We start from the raw sequence: 18,765 nt of genomic DNA on the forward strand, positions 1-18,765 counted from the left end.
GCAGCCATCTGGGGTGTGAACCAGCAGATGGAAGACCTGTCTCTCTCTCTCTCCCTCCTTCTGTAACTCTTCTTCTCAAATAAATAAATAATCTTTTTAAAAAAATACTGAAATTAAAAACTAGCCATTATTTTAAAATTATAACTAGCCCTAAGAATTTATAACCTAAAAAAAAATACAACTGTCAGTTAATATACCTAACACATTTGCAGTTGTAAAATCATGTAAAAATACACAAACAAGAAATAATATATTTCTCCTTAATTAAAAATATCTCCTACTTAAACAGTATTTGTAAATTATTTTCATCCAAGTAATAGATACATCATACCTTTGTTTAATATCTTTTAATAACAAATATGTAGACACTACAGTAATGGTTTTATTTTATGCATAAATAATGGATGGATATCCTACCCATTTTTTTTTTTTAAAGATTTATTTATTTACTTGAAAGTCAGAGTTACAGAGAGAGAAGGAGAGGCAGAGAGAGAAAGGTCTTCCATCTGCTGGTTCACTCCCCAGTTGGCTGCAACAGCCAGAGCTGGGCTGATCTGAAGCCAAGAGCTTCTTCCAGGTCTCCCATGCGGGTGCAGGGGCCCAAGGACTTGGGCCGCCTTCTGCTGCTTTCCCAGGCCACAGCAGAGAGCTGCATCGGAAGTGGAGCAGCCGGGACTCAAATCTGTGCCCATATGCAATGCTGGCCCTGCAGGCAGCGGCTTTACCCACTACACCACAGCGCAGGCCCCATCTACCCATTAATTTTTTTTTAAAGATTTATTTATTTATTTATTTGAGAGGTAGAACTACAGTGAGAGGAAGAGACACAGAGAAGGTCTTCCAGCCACTGACTCACTCCCCAAATGGCCGCAATGGCCAGAGCTGCGCTGAAGCCAGGAGCCAGGTGATTCTTCCCAGTCTCCCACGCGGGTGCAGGGGCCCAAGGACTTCGGCCATCTTCTACTGCTTTCCCAGGCCATAGCAGAGAGCTGGATTGGAAGTGGAGCAGCCGGGACTAGGTGCCCATATGGTATGCCGACACTGCAGGTGGAGGATTAACTTACTGCGCTTTGGCGCTGGCCCCATACTCATTAATTTTCAAAAGCAATTAGGTACTTGTTAGAAAAAAACTACCTAACAAATTTTAAAAGGCACCAGAATTCCGGTTTCCACAGTATTGTTAAGCTATAAAATTAATCCTTGTTCTACCAGGAATCAAAGCATTCTTCTAAGTGGAAATTCTACCCCTGGCAGATTATTCAGCTCTTATCCCCAACATCCATAACCAACTATGAGAACTGTTAAACTAGGTGAAAGCAGTGCAGTGGAATCAGATTTCATTATACTAATCCATTATGCTCTTCTCAGACGCTAACAAACCAAAACTGGAAATACCAGAATCAAAAGATATCATTGAGATTGTTGTATAAATTGTGAAGTTATAGTTATAGCCCCACTTTCAAAACATGAGTAAAAGGCATATTTTACTGCAAAGAAAATTTTATTTTATATATCCTTTTCCATGAATTTTTGTAATTAATTATTACACAAATGCTCCTGGTGCCACAATTCATTTCTGTATTTAAAAAGAAAATTTTCATTCTTTACATAAACACACTTATCAGGGAAGACTTCACATGGAGACGCAATCTGACATCCATAATATGATGTTCTGCAGACGTCCGTGTAGGAGACGTATTTTTAATCACCTTTCATTTGAGTGACCTTCTGTAAAACACATGTCAATAATTTAACAAGTCCTAAGTCTCCAAAGGAGATTTTCAAATGCACACATTTTTAAGAATCATCCTCCATGTCCACATCCTGTTGTAGCTGCTGTACCATTTTTTCTTCCAGCTGCTTTCCTTTGCCTTTAAATAAAAATAAAAAAATGTAGTCAATTCAACATGTGACCTTGCAAAATTTTTACCAATACTTATTAAAGGATCGTGACTGTTTTAGAGTATTGTTAGCCATTTCTAAGAAACTCACATTCACTTGAGGTCACTCAGTATTAGAGTTAACTCAACAAGCTGAAATCTGAACTAAAGCCGCAAGGATTCAGGGTCCCTCTTTCTTAACTCTGTAGTATCTGCTTCAAAGAGGGAGACGGAAAAACAAGATGACCTCCCCCCACTGCTTTTGAAGTATGAATCTACACATGAAATGAATATACCAAGAATTTTGTCTATTTTTTAAATAAAATTTGGTACAAAAAGAAGCTAGGCAGGACTTTTACACAGACCTTTTGTACGTGACATGCAGCTGCAGAAGCAGACCTTTCCTAAGGGTCAAGTACTCTGCACAGGTAAATCACAGCGACCAAAGCCGACAGGGTAAAGGGATGGTGCTAGAAAGCACCTCACAAACTATGCACGTGAGCCACTGTCCACATGAGCAGCCACTCCAACGTTACCCGAGCAACAGAGGAGGCTCCCACACAAAACAGCAGTCCTCAAGCCTTACTCTCAGAATCAGCTACAGAGCTACTATGCAACAGGGGCCCAACTTGAAGGGCCGGGGACTTGGCATTTATACTAGTATCTCCACGTCATTCCAATATCCAATCTAAGTTTGAGGGCCACAAAGAGAAAACAGTATCATTTAATCAAAACAAGCCGGAGGCAAAATTCAACTATGAAATTATTACTTAAACCATTTTAACTTGGAGAGATATTTTATGGAAAACAGGATCCGATGAAAGGGAAAAACACCAAATACAATAGATCAGCTGCAACTGGAAAGTACACTGAACAAATTATATTTTTCTAAGCCAAGTCACATCATAAATGTACTAGAAGAAATAACATTTAGCAGAAAAATACCCTGAAGAAAGTCAGCTGGTATCAAATTACACAGACAAAAACGGAAATTCTCATCTCTCTACTTTGCAATGCGGGACTTACCTGCAACGGGGGCCCGGAGAAGATGGATGTTTTGCTTCACTTCTTTGATGTCCTGAACTTTCTGTAGCTCTTTATTTTTCTTCAATCTAGAACAGAACACACCAAAGCCAAAATTCCAGTTACTAAAACTTCCTTAGATACATTATTCACGATACGGCTACCAAATTTTATGAATGAAATAATCCACACAGATGAGAAATGAGAAGTAAATAGCTTTCCTTCTGTTCCCTCACTCCCCCACTGCTCCCACAAGCAGGAGCATCAAGACCCAGTGACCAGAGACTGTCTATTCTCTCAAGTTACTCCCAAGCAGTGAGTGGTGAACTTTGCCGTCTAAATTTAAGGTAAAGTTATCCACTGAGCCCTGTATACAGATGGACATTTTCTACCCTAATGACTCAAATTCAAACTGATTTTCTAGTTCCCAGTTACCTTAAACAGGATACCTATACTACCCACCTGTACATTCACTGTATCCCTGTGGCTAGTCTGGCACAAAATGGAGGAGAGAAGGGTTCAATATATATTTGCTGAGTAAGCAAATGATACAACTAAAACAATCAGCAAATCTCAGAGATCAATGTTTATTATGAACAGTCCTCTACTACATCATAGAACCTCTAATTATTAAAGTGCCTACATATTTTCTTAATAAATAACACTATTTGGTTTATGTAAATTTTTTGATCACTCAGTAATTGTAAGCACACAACAGACCTAGGATTTTCAAAGTAACTCAAGTTAAGGAGCATTCCACAAAATACCTTGCCCTGCACTTTACAAAAATGTCAGTCATGGAAAACATAGAAAGATGACAAACTGTCCAGATCAAAAAAGCCTGGAAAGATACGGCAACAAGGTACAATGCATGTTCCAGAGTTTTCTGTGGCTATGAAAACATTATTAGAACAGTGGTGAAATGCACACGAGGCCTGTGTAACATTAGCATTGCACAGATACTTCTTTTCTTTAATAAATTTTCTGTGTTTATACAGGAAATATTGTTATTTTCAAAATACAGACACTTAAGTATACTTAAGTATACCTAGGAAGGAAGAGCATTGTCTTCAACTTTCTATACACAGCAACAAGGACTGTATGTAAATGTGGTAAAATGCCAACATATTATGAGATCTCTATGCTGTTGTTCCAAGTTTTTTGAAAATTTGAAGCTATGCCAAAATAAAAAGTTAAAAAACAAAACTAATATCTTTTGATATCTACTAATAATTATAATTTTTCCAGAAGTTACTCCGTACAAATATTCATACCTGTTCATTATAAATTTAGCTTGGCGTTTCTGTTTGATCTCTTCAACTCTCTTCATTGCATCAACTAAAAAAAATTCATAAAAGTTAGTAAGTTTATCTACATGCAAGCAGTAAGATTACAACCAGCAAGTGCTTTAACAAATATTTCTTTAGCATTCAGGTACAGAATGAATCGAAGTAAAAAAAAAAAAAAAAATCAATGTCAAAACAATTCCTATCATTGAAGGCATGCACTCTGGGCTGACATCATTGTCAATTTTCTCTTTTATAAGTACTATACAATCATCCCCTTTCCCACTCTCTCTCCCCTTCCATTCACATCAAGATTCATTTTCAATTCTCTTTATATACAGAAGATCAGTTTAGCATATATTAAGGAAAGATTTCAACAGTTTGCACCCACATAGAAACACAAAGTGAAAAATACTGTTTGAGTACTAGTTATAGCATTAAATCACAATGTACAGCACATTAAGGACAGAGATCCTACATGAGGAGTAAATGCACAGTGACTCCTGTTGTTGACTTAACAAATTGACACTCTTGTTTATGGCATCAGTAATCACCCTAGGCTCTTGTCATGAGTTGCCAAGGCTATGGAAGCCTTTTGAGTTCACCGACTCTGATCATATTTAGACAAGGTCGTAGTCAAAGTGGAAGTTCTCTCCCCCCTTCAGAGAAAGGTACCTCCGTCTTCGTATATCTCTAACTTTTATTTTGCAAGTGTCTTTACTGCTGTTAAAGTTTCCTTCTACTTTAAACCAGTCCAGTGCTTTTCAAATTTTCTTTCGCTGAGAACATGGATTACAGGCAACTAATACCATGCTCACTTTGTAATCTCCATAAATAAAGACAGCACCTCCCTGGTCAACAGTACTTTTCCTCCAAGTACCTAGGATCCACTGGCACATGGTGAATACTGGTAGAATGGACCAATCAATCAATACTGCCATATCCTCAGCCACAAGGATCTAATTATCTTAGAAACTATCTACAGGAACTTCAGCTATATAGGAGCTGAGACCAACTAAGCTCTAGAGCCTTGAAGCAACACCAGTACCACCCAACAAAGACAAACTACATGTGTAATTTTAGATTGTCTAATAACTTTTAAAACTAAAAGGAAAAGGGGCCAGCGCCGCAGCTCACTAGGCTAATCCTCCGCCTGCAGCGCCGGCACACGGGGTTCTAGTCCCGGTTGGGGTGCCGGATTCTGTCCAAGTTGCCCCTCTTCCAGGCCAGCTCTCTGCTGTGGCCCGGGAGTGCAGTGGAGGATGGCCCAAGTGCTTGGGCCCCTGCACCCCACGGGAGACCAGGAGAAGCACCTGGCTCCTGGCTTCGGATCAGCGCAGTGCGCCGGCCGCGGCGGCCAACGGAGGGTGAACCAACGGCAAAGGAAGACCTTTCTCTCTGTCTCTCTCACTATCCACTCTGCCTGTCAAAAAGAAAACTAAAAGGAAAAGGTAGAAATTATATTGCTAATATATTAATATAATTACATGCATAAATATAATTATGTTTAATAAACAATAAATTTAACAATATATTGTTTAACCCAATATGTCCACAGTATTGTCATTCCAATAGGTATCGATATTAAAAAATCCAGTATGTTACACCTTTTTTCATATTATGTCTTCAAAACCCAGCAGCTATATAGCATTCACAGGACATCTCAATTCAGACTAACCATGGTAGTATATGAAGTAATACATATATCTGGGACAGCCTGACACACACATCTGTTAATTGTGTAAAACAGTAGAAAACGATTTTAAGACTCTCACACTGTACTCAGCAAATCTCCTTTCAAAAAATCTATTTTTAGGATCCCAATACAAAAGGATAGTCTTCTCAGGACAAAAATCAGCACAGCAGGTTCTTATAGAATGTAGACGCGCCGCGGCTCACTAGGCTAATCTTCCACCTTGCGGCGCCGGCACACCGGGTTCTAGTCCCAGTCGGGGCACCAGATTCTGTCCCGGTTGCCCCTCTTCCAGGCCAGCTCTCTGCTGTGGCCAGGGAGTGCAGTGGAGGATGGCCCAAGTGCTTGGGCCCTGCACCCCATGGGAGACCAGGAGAAGTACCTGGCTCCTGCCATCAGATCAGCGCAGTGTGCCGGCCGCAGCGCGCTGGCCGCGGCGGCCATTGGAGGGTGAACCAACGGCAAAAAGGAAGACCTTTCTCTCTCTCTCTCTCACTGTCCACTCTGCCTGTCAAAATAAATAAATAAATAAATAAATGAATGAATGAATGAATGTAGATGTACAAATGAGTAAGGCTAGGGAATGACACTCTGTAACAAAACCTCAACTAGCAACCAGGAAACGAACAGTGTAGCAGAAGGAAAGGCTAGACTGCATCTAAACTCCTTCAACTCTGTATGCCACACAGGCAATGCTTAACAAACCCATTAAGAACTGCAGAGAACACCACCTTTAAGGTCTTACAGACCACAGCACTATTTTTCATGAGCAATGTAAATCATATGAAAACTGCATGGAGGATCACAGGAACTGAGTATCTACATACAACTAAAATGAGATGGCCACTTAATCTCAACACCAAACTGAAGTCACACCAAAAATAACTACGATTTATGTAAAAATGGGGGACAGCACTATGGTGCAGATTTCAGCAGCTACCTGAGATGCCAGTATCCCACATCAGAGCACAAGCTCAAGTCCCAGCTTCTCTGCTTCTGATCCAGCTCCCTGCTAATGAGCCAGGGAAAACAGAAGATGCCGCAAGTACTTGGGCCTCTCCCAACCATATGGAAGACCAGAATGGAGTTCCAGGCTCCTGGCTTCAACTTGGTCCAGCCCAGCTTTTGCAGCCAATTCGGGAGTGAACCAGCAGATGGAAGAATCCTCTCTCTGCCTCTCCTTCTCTCTGCCATTTTGCCTTTCAAATAAAAATAAATCTTAAAAAAAAAAAATGTAAAAATGATTTGGAGTTGCTATCTTCAAGTACTAAAAAAAAGAAAACAAAAGTCAAAAATGTAATAAAACTGGGCCGGCGCCGCGGCTCACTAGGCTAATCCTCCGCCTAGCGGCGCCGGCACACCGGGTTCTAGTCCCGGTTGGGGCGCCGGATTCTGTCCCGGTTGCCCCTCTTCCAGGCCAGCTCTCTGCTGTGGCCAGGGAGTGCAGTGGAGGATGGCCCAGATGCTTGGGCCCTGCACCCCATGGGAGACCAGGAAAAGCACCTGGCTCCTGGCTCCTGCCATCGGATCAGCGCGGTGCGCCGGCCGCAGCGCACCAGCCACGGCGGCCATTGGAGGGTGAACCAACGGCAAAGGAAGACCTTTCTCTCTGTCTCTCTCTCTCACTGTCCACTCTGCCTGTCAAAAAAAAAAAAAAAAAAAAAACAAACAAACAAACAAAAAAAAAAAAAATGTAATAAAACTGAATGTGGTCCAGAAACTAAACTTAAAGACTTTCCAATAATGTCCTTGGCAAGAGTGCCTTTAGAATCAATTTAAGGGGCCAGTGCTGTGGTGCCAGCGGGTTACAGCCTCAGCCTGCAGTGCCAGCATCCCATACAGGCACCAGTTGGAGTCCCGGCTGCTCCATTTCAGATCCTGTTCCCTGCTAATGCGCCTGGGAAAGCACTGGAAGATGGCCCAAATCCTTGGGCCCCTGCACCCACGTGGGAGTCCTAGATGAAGTTCCTGGCCCAGCCCTGGCCTTTGTGGCCATTTGCAGAGTGAACCAGCAGATGGAAGATCACTCTCTCTATCTCTCTCTCTGTAACTCTTTCAAATAAAAATAAATCTTTTAAAAAAATCAATTTAAGAATTCTACAAAGTTATAAACCTCTTTGTAAATCCTTGAACTTGAATCAATGTTATTTCTTTACCAAATTAAACCCAGTAAAATCAACTGCTTCTCAGAAATAAATCTTCCTCTTAATTACAAAACAGAAAGGGAGGCCCTTATTTAAACACACCAAAAAGAATTTAAAAAAAAAAAAAAAACAGGCAAGTAAAAGCAGGCAGGCAGAAGAAAACAAGGGGCAGTGAAGGAATACTTAGGGATAGGAATACTTAGGGATTCGTGGACAGGGCAGTTCCAAGTCTGGACTCTGGTTTCTTTACATGGCCCAGGAAGACACAGCTTTCTCCCAACAGCACTACAAAGATCACAACATTTCCAATTCTTCGCCTGAAGAATTGTGAATGACAGGGAAAATGTACTGAAAGTGACACCCTGCTATGACCATCAGGAGAGTGCTAAGGTTTATGGAACTGTGGCCTATCACCCTCACACTCAACACTAGGCACTGCTAAACACTGCACAGTGGCAGCCATGGGAGAAGATGAGCCATGGGGCAGAAGGGCCAGGGAGTGGGGGGCTCCAACATACACCATGGAGCTAGCTCAAGGGACTAAATTTTACTACACATGGGACACTTTTCATTAAAGGCTCTGCCTACCTCAGGAACAAAAGACAAAAGCTGGATATCACTGCTTTTAAGTGCTGTAGCCTCTAACTTCATTTTTATCCAAGTCAAGCACTTAGAAATGTTTCCTCAGGAAGCCTGTGATGATCACCTTCCGTGCTGAACGCTTTATTTTTAAAGAAACACAGCAGAGCCGCAACAACAGCATCTCATAAGAGAGCTGGTTGGATGGGGCCGGCCCTGTGGCGCAGCAGGTTAAAACCCTGGCCTGAAGAACCAGCATCCCATATGGGCGCCGGTTCCAGATTCGGCTGCTCCACTTCCGATCCAGCTCTCTGCTATGGCCCGGGAAAGTGGTAGAAGATGGCCCAAGTGGGAGACCGGAAAAGCCTCCTGGCTCCTGGCTTCAGATCAGCGCAGCTCTGGCAATTGCAGCCAACTCGGGAGTGAATCATCGGATGGAAGATCTCTCTCTCTCTGCCTCTCCTCTCTCTGTATAACTCTGACTTACAAATAAATAAATAAATCTTTAAAAAATAAAAAAAAAATAAAAAGATTGCTTGCTGTTCCACTTTGGATGCAACTCCCTGCTAAAGTATCTGGAAGTACAGCAGAAGATGGCCTGAGGGCTTGGGTCCCCGACCCTGCCATTGCAGCCATTTAGGGAATGAACAGTAGATGAAGATCTGCCTCTCCCTCTCTCTAACTCTGCCCTTCAACTAAATAAATATCAAATATCATCAACTAAACATTTAGTTGAAAGGCAGAGTTACAGAGAAAAAGGGAAAGTTAGAGAGAGAGACTGAGAGATCCTCCATCTGCTGGTTCACTCCCCAAATGGCCACTACAGCCAGGACTGGGCCATGCCAAAGCCCAGGGATGGGAGCTTTTTCTGGGTCTCCCATGTAGGTGCCAAGAGCCCAGAGACTTGGGCCATTCTCTGCTGCTTTTCCCAGACGCATTAGCGGGTAGCTGGATGAGAAGTAGACAAGCCAGGACTTGAACCAGCATTGGTGCAGGCAGTGGCTTAACCCATTATGCCACAATGCTGGCCCCAAATAAATAAATCTCTTATTAAAAAAAAAAAAAAAAGCACTAAATTTTATAAAGTACACAGACTACTTATGCAGTTTATATCCCTAAACTAAATGATCTAAACTTGTAAAAAGTTTCTTGGATTTGGTGTATATTTTTGTGTCTTTACAACTCTGTATCCAGCCTCATAATTACATTATTTTATGATGAGCACACTGACCAGTTCTGAACAGAATTTGGATCAGCTTATAATAAAAGGCACAAACTCAACAGAATTTTAAAATAAGGATAAAAGAATAAAGGTGAAGCAAGAAAAACCAGATATTTTATATTTAAACAAACTAACATTTCAAGTTACAAAAATAACTCAAACCAAGTTTTCTGGAATAGTCCCAATGTTCCCTGTGACTTACTAGTTTTATTCCACAGCTCTCTCTGGTATTTGACAGGTTCATTTCTTCGTTTTTCAAATTCAAATGAATTATCCTGTAAGAGGAAGCAGAGGTGGGTGAGAGTGGTATGCTTTTAAGGCAGGCAGAATTAAGTATCTCTTAAAACACCCTCCTTTTCACGAGAGGTCTGAGCACACACAACTAAGAAACGCCTCAGAGTGAAGTATAAAGCACAGTTTCCAACCTCCTCCTCCACACACACAGCCGTAATGAAAACGTAACTATACACAGGTGACTCTGAGAGAGAGGGCAGGCACGTAACAACCATGGGGATGATAAATAAACTGAAAAAGGCTCTTTCCCGCTTTGCCCTCCCAGGTAAGACCGACAGCCAGAAAACTTCTTATGAGGTTAAACCATATGAAATCACCATTTTTCACATCTCAAAGGGGTCAAACGCCAAGAATTTTTTATGGTTCAACCTAAATGCCTGCTATAGTAAAAATGTATGAAAAGACACAACTTCAAATAAACACAGTGCTGCTCTCCAGGATCTAAGCTCAGCCTGCATGTCTTCAGGTCCTCTCCAAATGTCGATGCCACTCTACTAGCTGGTATTCCGACAGTTAATGATCATGGTTTATTCTTCTTCAAATACACAAAACCACCCTGGAAAAGCGATAGGTATTATCTATCTGGCATCATCAGATGGAATAGGACTGACGCGTACTTGGCTATTTCATTTGCATACACACACCTCTGTTCAGATCACAATAACCTCAGCACCACCAAGGTAAACAGCAAGCAGCAAATGACTGCGCAGCGCTCTTTCTTCTCGCCTGCCTCTTACATGTCAGGTGCTGTGCTGCTTCTCATGCAGCTGAGAATCACCTGTGTGACAGGAACTGCGATGTGGCCTTGCATCTTGTCAAACTGTATTCTCCACCTTCATGGAGCAGCTCTCTAGTCAAGGAGGCCAGGAAGGGCCCTCATGGCAAGCGCTGGTAGATAGAGCACGTGAGCAGTAGAGAGCAGAGACCGAGGGGATGGCCTTGGGGGGCAGAGAAAGCCATGGAAGGAGGACATCACTTAAAACCCTGCCTTCCACCTCCTCCTCTTACGGGATCACAGAGACAAGCCTCAGAGATCCTGACATCAATTCAATAACACCAACATGATCCTGGGGGCTTACCCCACGGAACTCCCTCACCGCTACACTTCCTACTTTTCCTCCTATTTTCTCTACCCTCAGACTCAAGTCTAGAACCTGATCAATGAGTCTATTAGAGACCCCATCAGAGCCCTCACTGCTGTTCAGGAATCCTTAAGTGAACTTCATAGCTCCCTCTCAAAATCCTTGAGCACCAACTTCCACCTTCACCTCAATCAATCCATTAAAATGATTTTCCTCTTTCTTTCCAAGTGCTAAAAATAGCTTTTGGAGAATAAGAAAAAATCACTTTCACAAAGCTGGATTAGAGATGTTCTCCCCTTTCCAGAACTCTACAGAACTTTTGCAGGATCATGGGAGAATGAGAGTATTTCTACACCCAAACATAAAAGAAGCACCAGAGGAACTCACTCATCTCGTTACCACAAGTCCTGCTTTGGTTCATCAGAACACATCATCTGACCCAGCCGAAATTAATACAAGAGCTGACTGCACTCACCACCGTAAGCTCTTTGCCAGCTGCTTTCCGGAACGCTTTAGTCCACCTGACCTTGCGAGGGTTGCGCTTCTTTTTAAAGTTTTTATGACATTTGGATTTGCAGAATCTGAACACCTACAAGAAAAATATGGAAAAATCAAAGTTCAACAAAGTTTTCTATCATAGAATGTTACCCCATTGGACAACAATTCTGAAGAACAACGATTCTCATCCACAACTCCTTTTACTCAAACACCACTGAGCAACGTGTGAGATAGCTTATTATGAGAAGGCTGAAACTTGTTAACTATCCAACACCATCCCAACTAAATCAGAGCCCTGAAAATGTGATTAAAAACGACTCATTAGGGAGCAGGCACTGGGCAGTGGTTAAGATGTCATCTGAGGGCCGGCACCGCGGCTCACTAGGCTAATCCTCCGCCTAGCAGCGCCAGCACACCGGGTTCTAGTCCCGGTCGGGGCTCCGGATTCTGTCCCGGTTGCCCCTCTTCCAGGCCAGCTCTCTGCTGTGGCCCGGGAAGGCAGTGGAGGATGGCCCAAGTGCTTGGGCCCTGCACCCCATGGGAGACCAGGAGAAGTACCTGGCTCCTGCCATCGGATCAGTGCAGTGCGCCGGCCGCAGCGCGCCAGCCTCAGTGGCCATTGGAGAGTGAACCAACGGCAAAAGGAAGACCTTTCTCTCTGTCTCTCTCTCTCACTGTCCACTCTGCCTGTAAAAATAAAAAAAGATGTCATCTGAGACATCTGCACACCCTATCGGGGGTGTCTGGGTTCGAATCCCTGCTCCAGTCCTGATTCCAGCTTCGTGCTAAAGCACTCTCTGGGGGGCAGGAGATGATGGCTCAAGGTTCCTGATACTCATGTGGGAAACCTGAATTGAGTTCCTGGCTCCAGGCTTTGGCCTGGCCCAGCTCCAGCAGTTGGATCTCGATCACTCTCTCTCCTCTGCCATTCAAATAACTAATTGTTTTTTTTTTAAACTACTCATCATTTTCAGAGTAACAGTAAAGTCATATAATGAATTAAACAAAAGGAAATAATTTTAAGTAAAATCATTATAAGTGCCTTCTTAATTCAAGATAATTCCCAAAATTCACTTTCTATATGCTTCAATGAGGATACAAGTTTTAAACAACTGTTCTGAAATCTCCTTTGATTCTTTCCATCTTTGTTTTTTTTTTTTTTTTTTAAGATTTATTTATTTATTTGAAAGAGTTACACAGAGGAGAAGCAGAGAGAGAAGAGAGAGAGGTCTTCCATCCACTGGTTCACTCCCCAATTGGCCGCAACAGCCGGAGCTGCGCTGATCCAAAGCCAGGAGCCAGGAGCTTCCTCCGGGTCTTCCCACGCAGGTGCAGGGGCCCAAGGACTTGGGCCATCTTCTACTGCTTTCCCAGGCCATAGCTGAGAGCTGGATCGGAAGTGGAGCAGCTGGGACTTGAACCAGTGCCCACTTGGATGGCAGCACTGCAGGCAGTGGCTTTACCTGCTACACCACAGCGCCAGCCCCTCTACCCTTCTTAAAAGCATAAAATAATCCTAAAGGCAACTAAAACTGACAAGAGATTTGTTTTCTAAAATACTTATTCAAGTCTACCAGCAAAAACCACTTTAATTCTTCACCATCATTCCAAAAGATGTGACCCTTTAACAGTGCTAATTTACAACTTGATGTTTCAATGTGTTCCTGAAATGGCTTATGAAGACTTGTAAGTTTAAAGTACATCATTTTACTGAGTAATAGAATACTCTGCAATTTGTGTATATGACTGGAGGAAATGTGAAGGCAAACAGCAATTCTTTAGATTTTATGAACCTTGGTAAAGGAAATTAAGTTGAATTGTCACACTTAGAAGGTATAACTAAAAAAAAGTAGGTTGAAATGGACAATATTAGGGCAAGCATTTGGCAGAGAGATAAAGAAACCACTTGGGACACCCACATCCCATATTGCAATGCATGGGTTCCAGACACAGTTCCACTCCCATTCCAGCTTCCTGCTAAGGCTCACCTAGGGAGACAGCCAGTGATGGCTCACGTACATGAATTCCTGCTACCCACCCGAGTTCCCTGCTACCCGCTTCAATTTACAGTCGGACACCAGCTGTTGCAGCAATGGAGAGTGAAACAGTGGATGGGAGATTTTTCTCTCTACTTCTCTCTCTCTCTTTCTCTCCCTCTCTCCCTCTCTATATAAATCTAGCAATTTTTTTTTTTAAGAAAAATGAACAGTGAGGGGCCAGCATTGCTGCTCAGTGGGTTAAGCCACTGCCTGAAACACTGGCATCCCACGTGAGCATCAGTTCAAGTCCCAGCTGTTCCACTTCCAATCCAGCTCCCCGCTAATGCATCTGGGAAAGCAGCTAAGACCCAGTGACGTGGGCCAATGCCACTTACATGGGAGACCCAGATGGAGTCCCTGGTTCCTGCCCTTGACCTTGCCCAGACCTAGACATTGCAGCCATTTAGGGGATGAACCAGCAGAAGGAAGACTTCTCACTCTCCCTCCGTAATTCTGTGTTTCAAATAAATAAATTAATCTTTAAAAGAAAAACAAACAGTATATATATTTCAAACTAAATAAGCCTCTATATATAGTACAGATCAAAATTCTTTTCACTTCCTATGTACTTTGCCCTACGGGGAACTTCAAGCACATCACTACATACAGAACAGACTCTATCTTAGAAAGCGTCATTACCAGTTTAATGTGATCCAGGGTCATACCTCCAAGAGAGCCCTCTCCTACAAGACATGAGTGAAAACATGTCTGTGTCCTTGAGCTGATTTCTAACCAACTAGAAGAACCACCGTAATCTCCTGGAGTAACCCAATATGAAATTATATTTTCAGTCTAAAATATGATTAGCTTTTCTAAGTAAAAGCTCTGACATTTAATATATAATAGATAACCCTTGGGTAAATCCTCATAGCTGAGATCTAATGAGAGAGTTGAACTTGTTCTGGGTGTTCTCAACTCCAAACAGAGCCAACAAGAAGTCTAGTTGACTCTGAATCTGAAAAGTAGAACAAGGTCTAGGAAGGGACTGGCTACTGGAGACAACAAAGTGGATTTTATGAGCAAGTAAGAAGTGTCTATCATGTGCCTGCTGCTGGGGAACACAAGAATAATTAAGGCACAGTCCCCCACCTGGAGAAGTTTAGTCTCCCAATATCACTTTCACTTCAAACCACAAAGACGAAGACCAGACTGGGATATAAACACTGGGAGAAAGCTACATACAATAAGGTGGGAACAGGTATGAGGCCATGGTTAAAGGTACAGAGCCGGGGGGGGGGGGGGGGGGGGGAGGGGAGGCTTCAAGGACTCGAGTCGCCCTTCCATCTCCACACCTGCCCCCTTCAACATGCACTCTCACCTTAGCCTTGAGTCCTTCAAATTCTTCTTGCTCAACTGTATGTATTTTTCCCGCTTGCAAAATACGTAAAAATACAAGGGTACTACAAAAATTCATGGGAAAATGAAATTAAAAGTGTAACACAAAAGGTTTGTGAAATCCATGCAGTCTTTCCAAATATGCATTTTCCACGAATACTTTGATGTCCCCTTGTATGCACAGATTTCAACTTTTTGCGCGGAAATAAATCTACCTTTTAGTTCCATTTCCACAAAATTTTTGAAACAGCTTTATATGAGCATTAGCATTAACTCTACCATGCAAAAGTTACCTTAGGAAAGCGAGAGGTGTCTATGCAAGACAGTGTCAAGAGCTCTGGTAGGCTGGCGCCACGGCTCACTAGGCTAATCCTCCGCCTTGCGGCGCTGGCACACCAGGTTCTAGTCCCGGTCGGGGCATCGGACTCTGTCCCAGTTGCCCCTCTTCCAGGCCAGCTCTCTGCTGTGGCCAGGGAGTGCAGTGGAGAATGGCCCAAGTGCTTGGGCCCTGCACCCCATGGGAGACCAGGATACCTGGCTCCTGCCATCGAATCAGCGCAGTGCGCCAGCCACAGCGCAGCGGCCATTGGAGGGTGAACCAATGGCAAAGGAAGATCTTTCTCTCTGTCTCTCTCTCACTGTCCACTCTGCCTGTCAAAAAATAAAAAAATTAAAAAAAAAAAAAAAAGAGCTCTGGTAAAGGCAGGAAGACAGAAAAGAGAAAAAATGCCTCGGCTGCATCAGAGCCAAGGGGGCAGAAAGCCGGCAAAGACACCACTGTCCTGAGGCAGAACGGGCAGGTCTTGGTAATTAAACACAAACGGGGAAAGACTGATGGATTCTCACAATTCTAGGCACGTGAGGGTTGTATTAATTCAGACACCGAAAGGATTAAAGGTAAAAATAAATTCTGAGCAGGCCCACGGTTGGGTGCAACCAGGATTTCCCCATGCAGTGGAGAGCTCAGAGCGGGAGCTAAGGTGTACAGGTGACAGTCAAGCGGGAGCCAAGGTGTACAGGTGACAATCACCAGCAGTTTAGAAGAGATGCTTGCTCTCTGATAGAGCTTCAAGGCTGTCACCCCCTGTCAACTCAGTTCTGGAACCATCGGTCTTTCTCAAGCCAAGAGAGTCGACTCCTAGCCAATTCAACACTGTCCTAGCCGACAACACAGACGTTCTCAGCAATGCGAACTTCCACTGTGTCTACCGAATCCACACCCAGCTCTCAGCAGCTCTAATTCCAACACCCGGCTGACACGCAGTGTTGGACGAGAATTACAACTGTATCAAGTTCCTGACAACAAGTGTTCAAGATCTCCTAGACATTGGTGCAAGTTCCCAAACACAGTTTTCAGCAAGATTCCTGCTCCCAATTTAATATGTCCGCCTTTGGTCAATAAGAGATACAAGGTAACGAACGTAAGGATGTAAAAATAACTTCGCTCAACAGATACTGCAACTCAACAGATCTGGTATAAACACGCAATCTGTATTTTTAACAAGCGCCCTGTAAGTCAGAAGAGCTCAAATTCGGAGAAACACGTTACGGAAGCGGAGGAAGGGGCTCCACTCTGATATGAGAGATTACACTCGCAAGTCTTTCACAGCTAAGTTTCATACCTAGATGCATGTGTTTGTTATGCATTCCATGAAAAATACACAGGCTTATCACACTCGTATTCCTGGCACTTCCCCACGCCTCGAACGACATCTATAACCCATTCTCTTCCTCGGAGACGTAACAGCTCCGCCCCGTGCCGTTGCTCAAACTTGATTTTTCCTTCCACCTAGAGTGCCCTCTCCTCCCTCTCTCTCTCTCTCCAACACACAGAACAAACATCACCTCCGTTCTGGGACTTTTCATCCGCAACCCTCCCCGGCTCCCCTCTCGCAACTTTGACGCCCAGCTCTACTAGGAAGTCACCCGCCGCTCGTCTAACCACTTCTTCACACTGTGGACACTACCACGTCTTCTCTCGATGGACGGGGACCTGTGGAATGCCTGACTGGGCATGCGCTCAACAACAGTGCACAGCATTCAAGAAACTGAACCACGTACAAGAGGGACCAAGCTGTCCTACAAGCGAGCCAGGCTCCCCGGCGGCGCGGGCTGGGCTCGCGCCTGACTCCAATCTCTGTGAACCCCGCCCAAGGGTGGTCCGGCCCCCAGCCGCGCTCAGACACCAGCAATGAGGCTCCCCGAACACGAGACAGGCCAGGGCCCTCGGAAGAGGACGGTGAACCCGGGCCACAGCCGGCGTCCACCGCCACGCCGGCCTCGGCCGCCCCACCTTGCAGTCGTTGCGGACGAACATCATGCCGTGGCCGGGGTAGATGGGCCCCGAACAGAAGTAACACTTCTCGATACGCATGCTGAATCCGCGTGGGTACCCACGGACCAAACGGCCTAGCCCGAGAGGAAGTGACGTAGCCCGGCCACAGGAAGTGATTCTCCTCCCCGACCCCGGCCCCAACCCGGAAAAGACAAGCACCTTCCAGTCCTGCTGGCCAAGAAGACTGGATCCAAACATGATAGCGCCTCCCGGAGGCCGGGCGGGCAACAGCGCTGCCGTCCGGCGCAGGCGCAGAGCCGCAGACTAAGCATGGCTCTTGAGAACGAATGTGTTTTAATTACAATGTGTGCGCTCAATCGTAGAGGGATTTTTCTGTAGGAATCCTGTAAGTCCTATGTAGAGATGTTCTCACTAAAAAGATTTTTGTTTTACTTATAGAAAGTAATTCAAAGCAAATCACTTCTTTAGGTTAACACCTTGGATTATTCGTGGAAAAATTAAATAGTATGAATTTGAACTCAGACCCATCGAAGCGCAGATTTGTGGTTACAAGTTGTCATAAGAGACTAAGGACAAAGACTAGGTCCTGGCTTTGTGTTTAGGTATTGACAGAGTTCTCAGCTGCAATACGCTACCCCCTATCAAACCTGAGGTTTTCTCTTTTAATTATGTGTAGCCATTAAAACCAGGCATCCTGATTACTAATGGTGGCAAAACCAAACCAAAAGCAAACCACATTCAGCATTAACTAATTTTTAAGTTGCCTCTGTTGCTGCTGCCTGCTGCTTGGTGGTCTTAGGTTATTTCCTTTACCTTCTTAAGAAAGCAACAGTAAATTTAAAAATGCTTGTGTTGGGACTGCTGCTGTGGCACAATGGGGTAAACCACTGCCTATGACACTCACATCCCATATGAGGGCTGCTTCAAGACCTGGCTGCTGCACTTCTGATCCAGCTCCCTGCTAAGGCACCTGGATGGTTCAAGCCCTTGGGAATCGGCACTCACGTGCAAAACAGGAAAGAAGCTCCTGGCTTCTGCTCAGCTCACCTCTGGCCATTGTGGCCACTTGGGTAGTGAACCAGCTGATGGAAGATTCTCTATCTCTTTGTCTCTCCTTCTCTCTGTAACTCTACCTTTCAAGTAAATAAATGAATCTTAAAAAAAAAAAAAAACTTTAAAAGGTCAGAATGTACTTCTCAGACTTCCTCCTAACAAACCAATATGGACTTATTATATGTGAGCCTTTCTAAACACTATTTTAATTTTTATATGAATATTTTATTAATTTTATATTTACAAAACAAAAAATTGTAAGGTAGTAATATGAGTTCCCATATGCCCCTCCCCCAATTTCCCCTAAAACATGTATTAGTATATTTGTCACAATTAATGAA

General features: G+C 43.7%; 1 protein-coding gene across 1 annotated transcript; it reads right to left on the bottom strand.

The window, feature by feature from the left end:
* Positions 1 to 1,482: 1,482 nt before the first annotated feature.
* RSL24D1 (ribosomal L24 domain containing 1) lies at positions 1,483 to 17,537 on the bottom strand. Its single transcript, XM_002717715.5, has 6 exons — positions 17,369 to 17,537; positions 11,679 to 11,792; positions 10,030 to 10,102; positions 4,178 to 4,241; positions 2,907 to 2,992; positions 1,483 to 1,871 (listed from the first exon to the last, which is right to left on the bottom strand). Exons 1-6 carry the CDS (start codon positions 17,447 to 17,449, stop codon positions 1,798 to 1,800), a joined length of 492 nt encoding a protein of 163 aa, XP_002717761.3. The 5' UTR covers positions 17,450 to 17,537; the 3' UTR covers positions 1,483 to 1,797.
* Positions 17,538 to 18,765: the final 1,228 nt, after the last annotated feature.

This window comes from Oryctolagus cuniculus, chromosome 12, assembly GCF_964237555.1.
Source record: "Oryctolagus cuniculus chromosome 12, mOryCun1.1, whole genome shotgun sequence".
Lineage (NCBI taxonomy): Eukaryota > Metazoa > Chordata > Mammalia > Lagomorpha > Leporidae > Oryctolagus > Oryctolagus cuniculus.

Excerpts from the sequence above, each read along its gene's own strand:
- RSL24D1 (XM_002717715.5), bottom strand. The coding sequence starts at position 17,449 with ATGCGTATCGAGAAGTGTTACTTCTGTTCGGGGCCCATCTACCCCGGC. Across the intron at positions 2,993-4,177 it reads GCTAAATTTATAATGAACAG|ATTGAAGAAAAATAAAGAGC; the intron begins GTATGAATATTT and ends GTTCTGTTCTAG. Across the intron at positions 1,872-2,906 it reads TCTCCGGGCCCCCGTTGCAG|GCAAAGGAAAGCAGCTGGAA; the intron begins GTAAGTCCCGCA and ends TTTTATTTAAAG.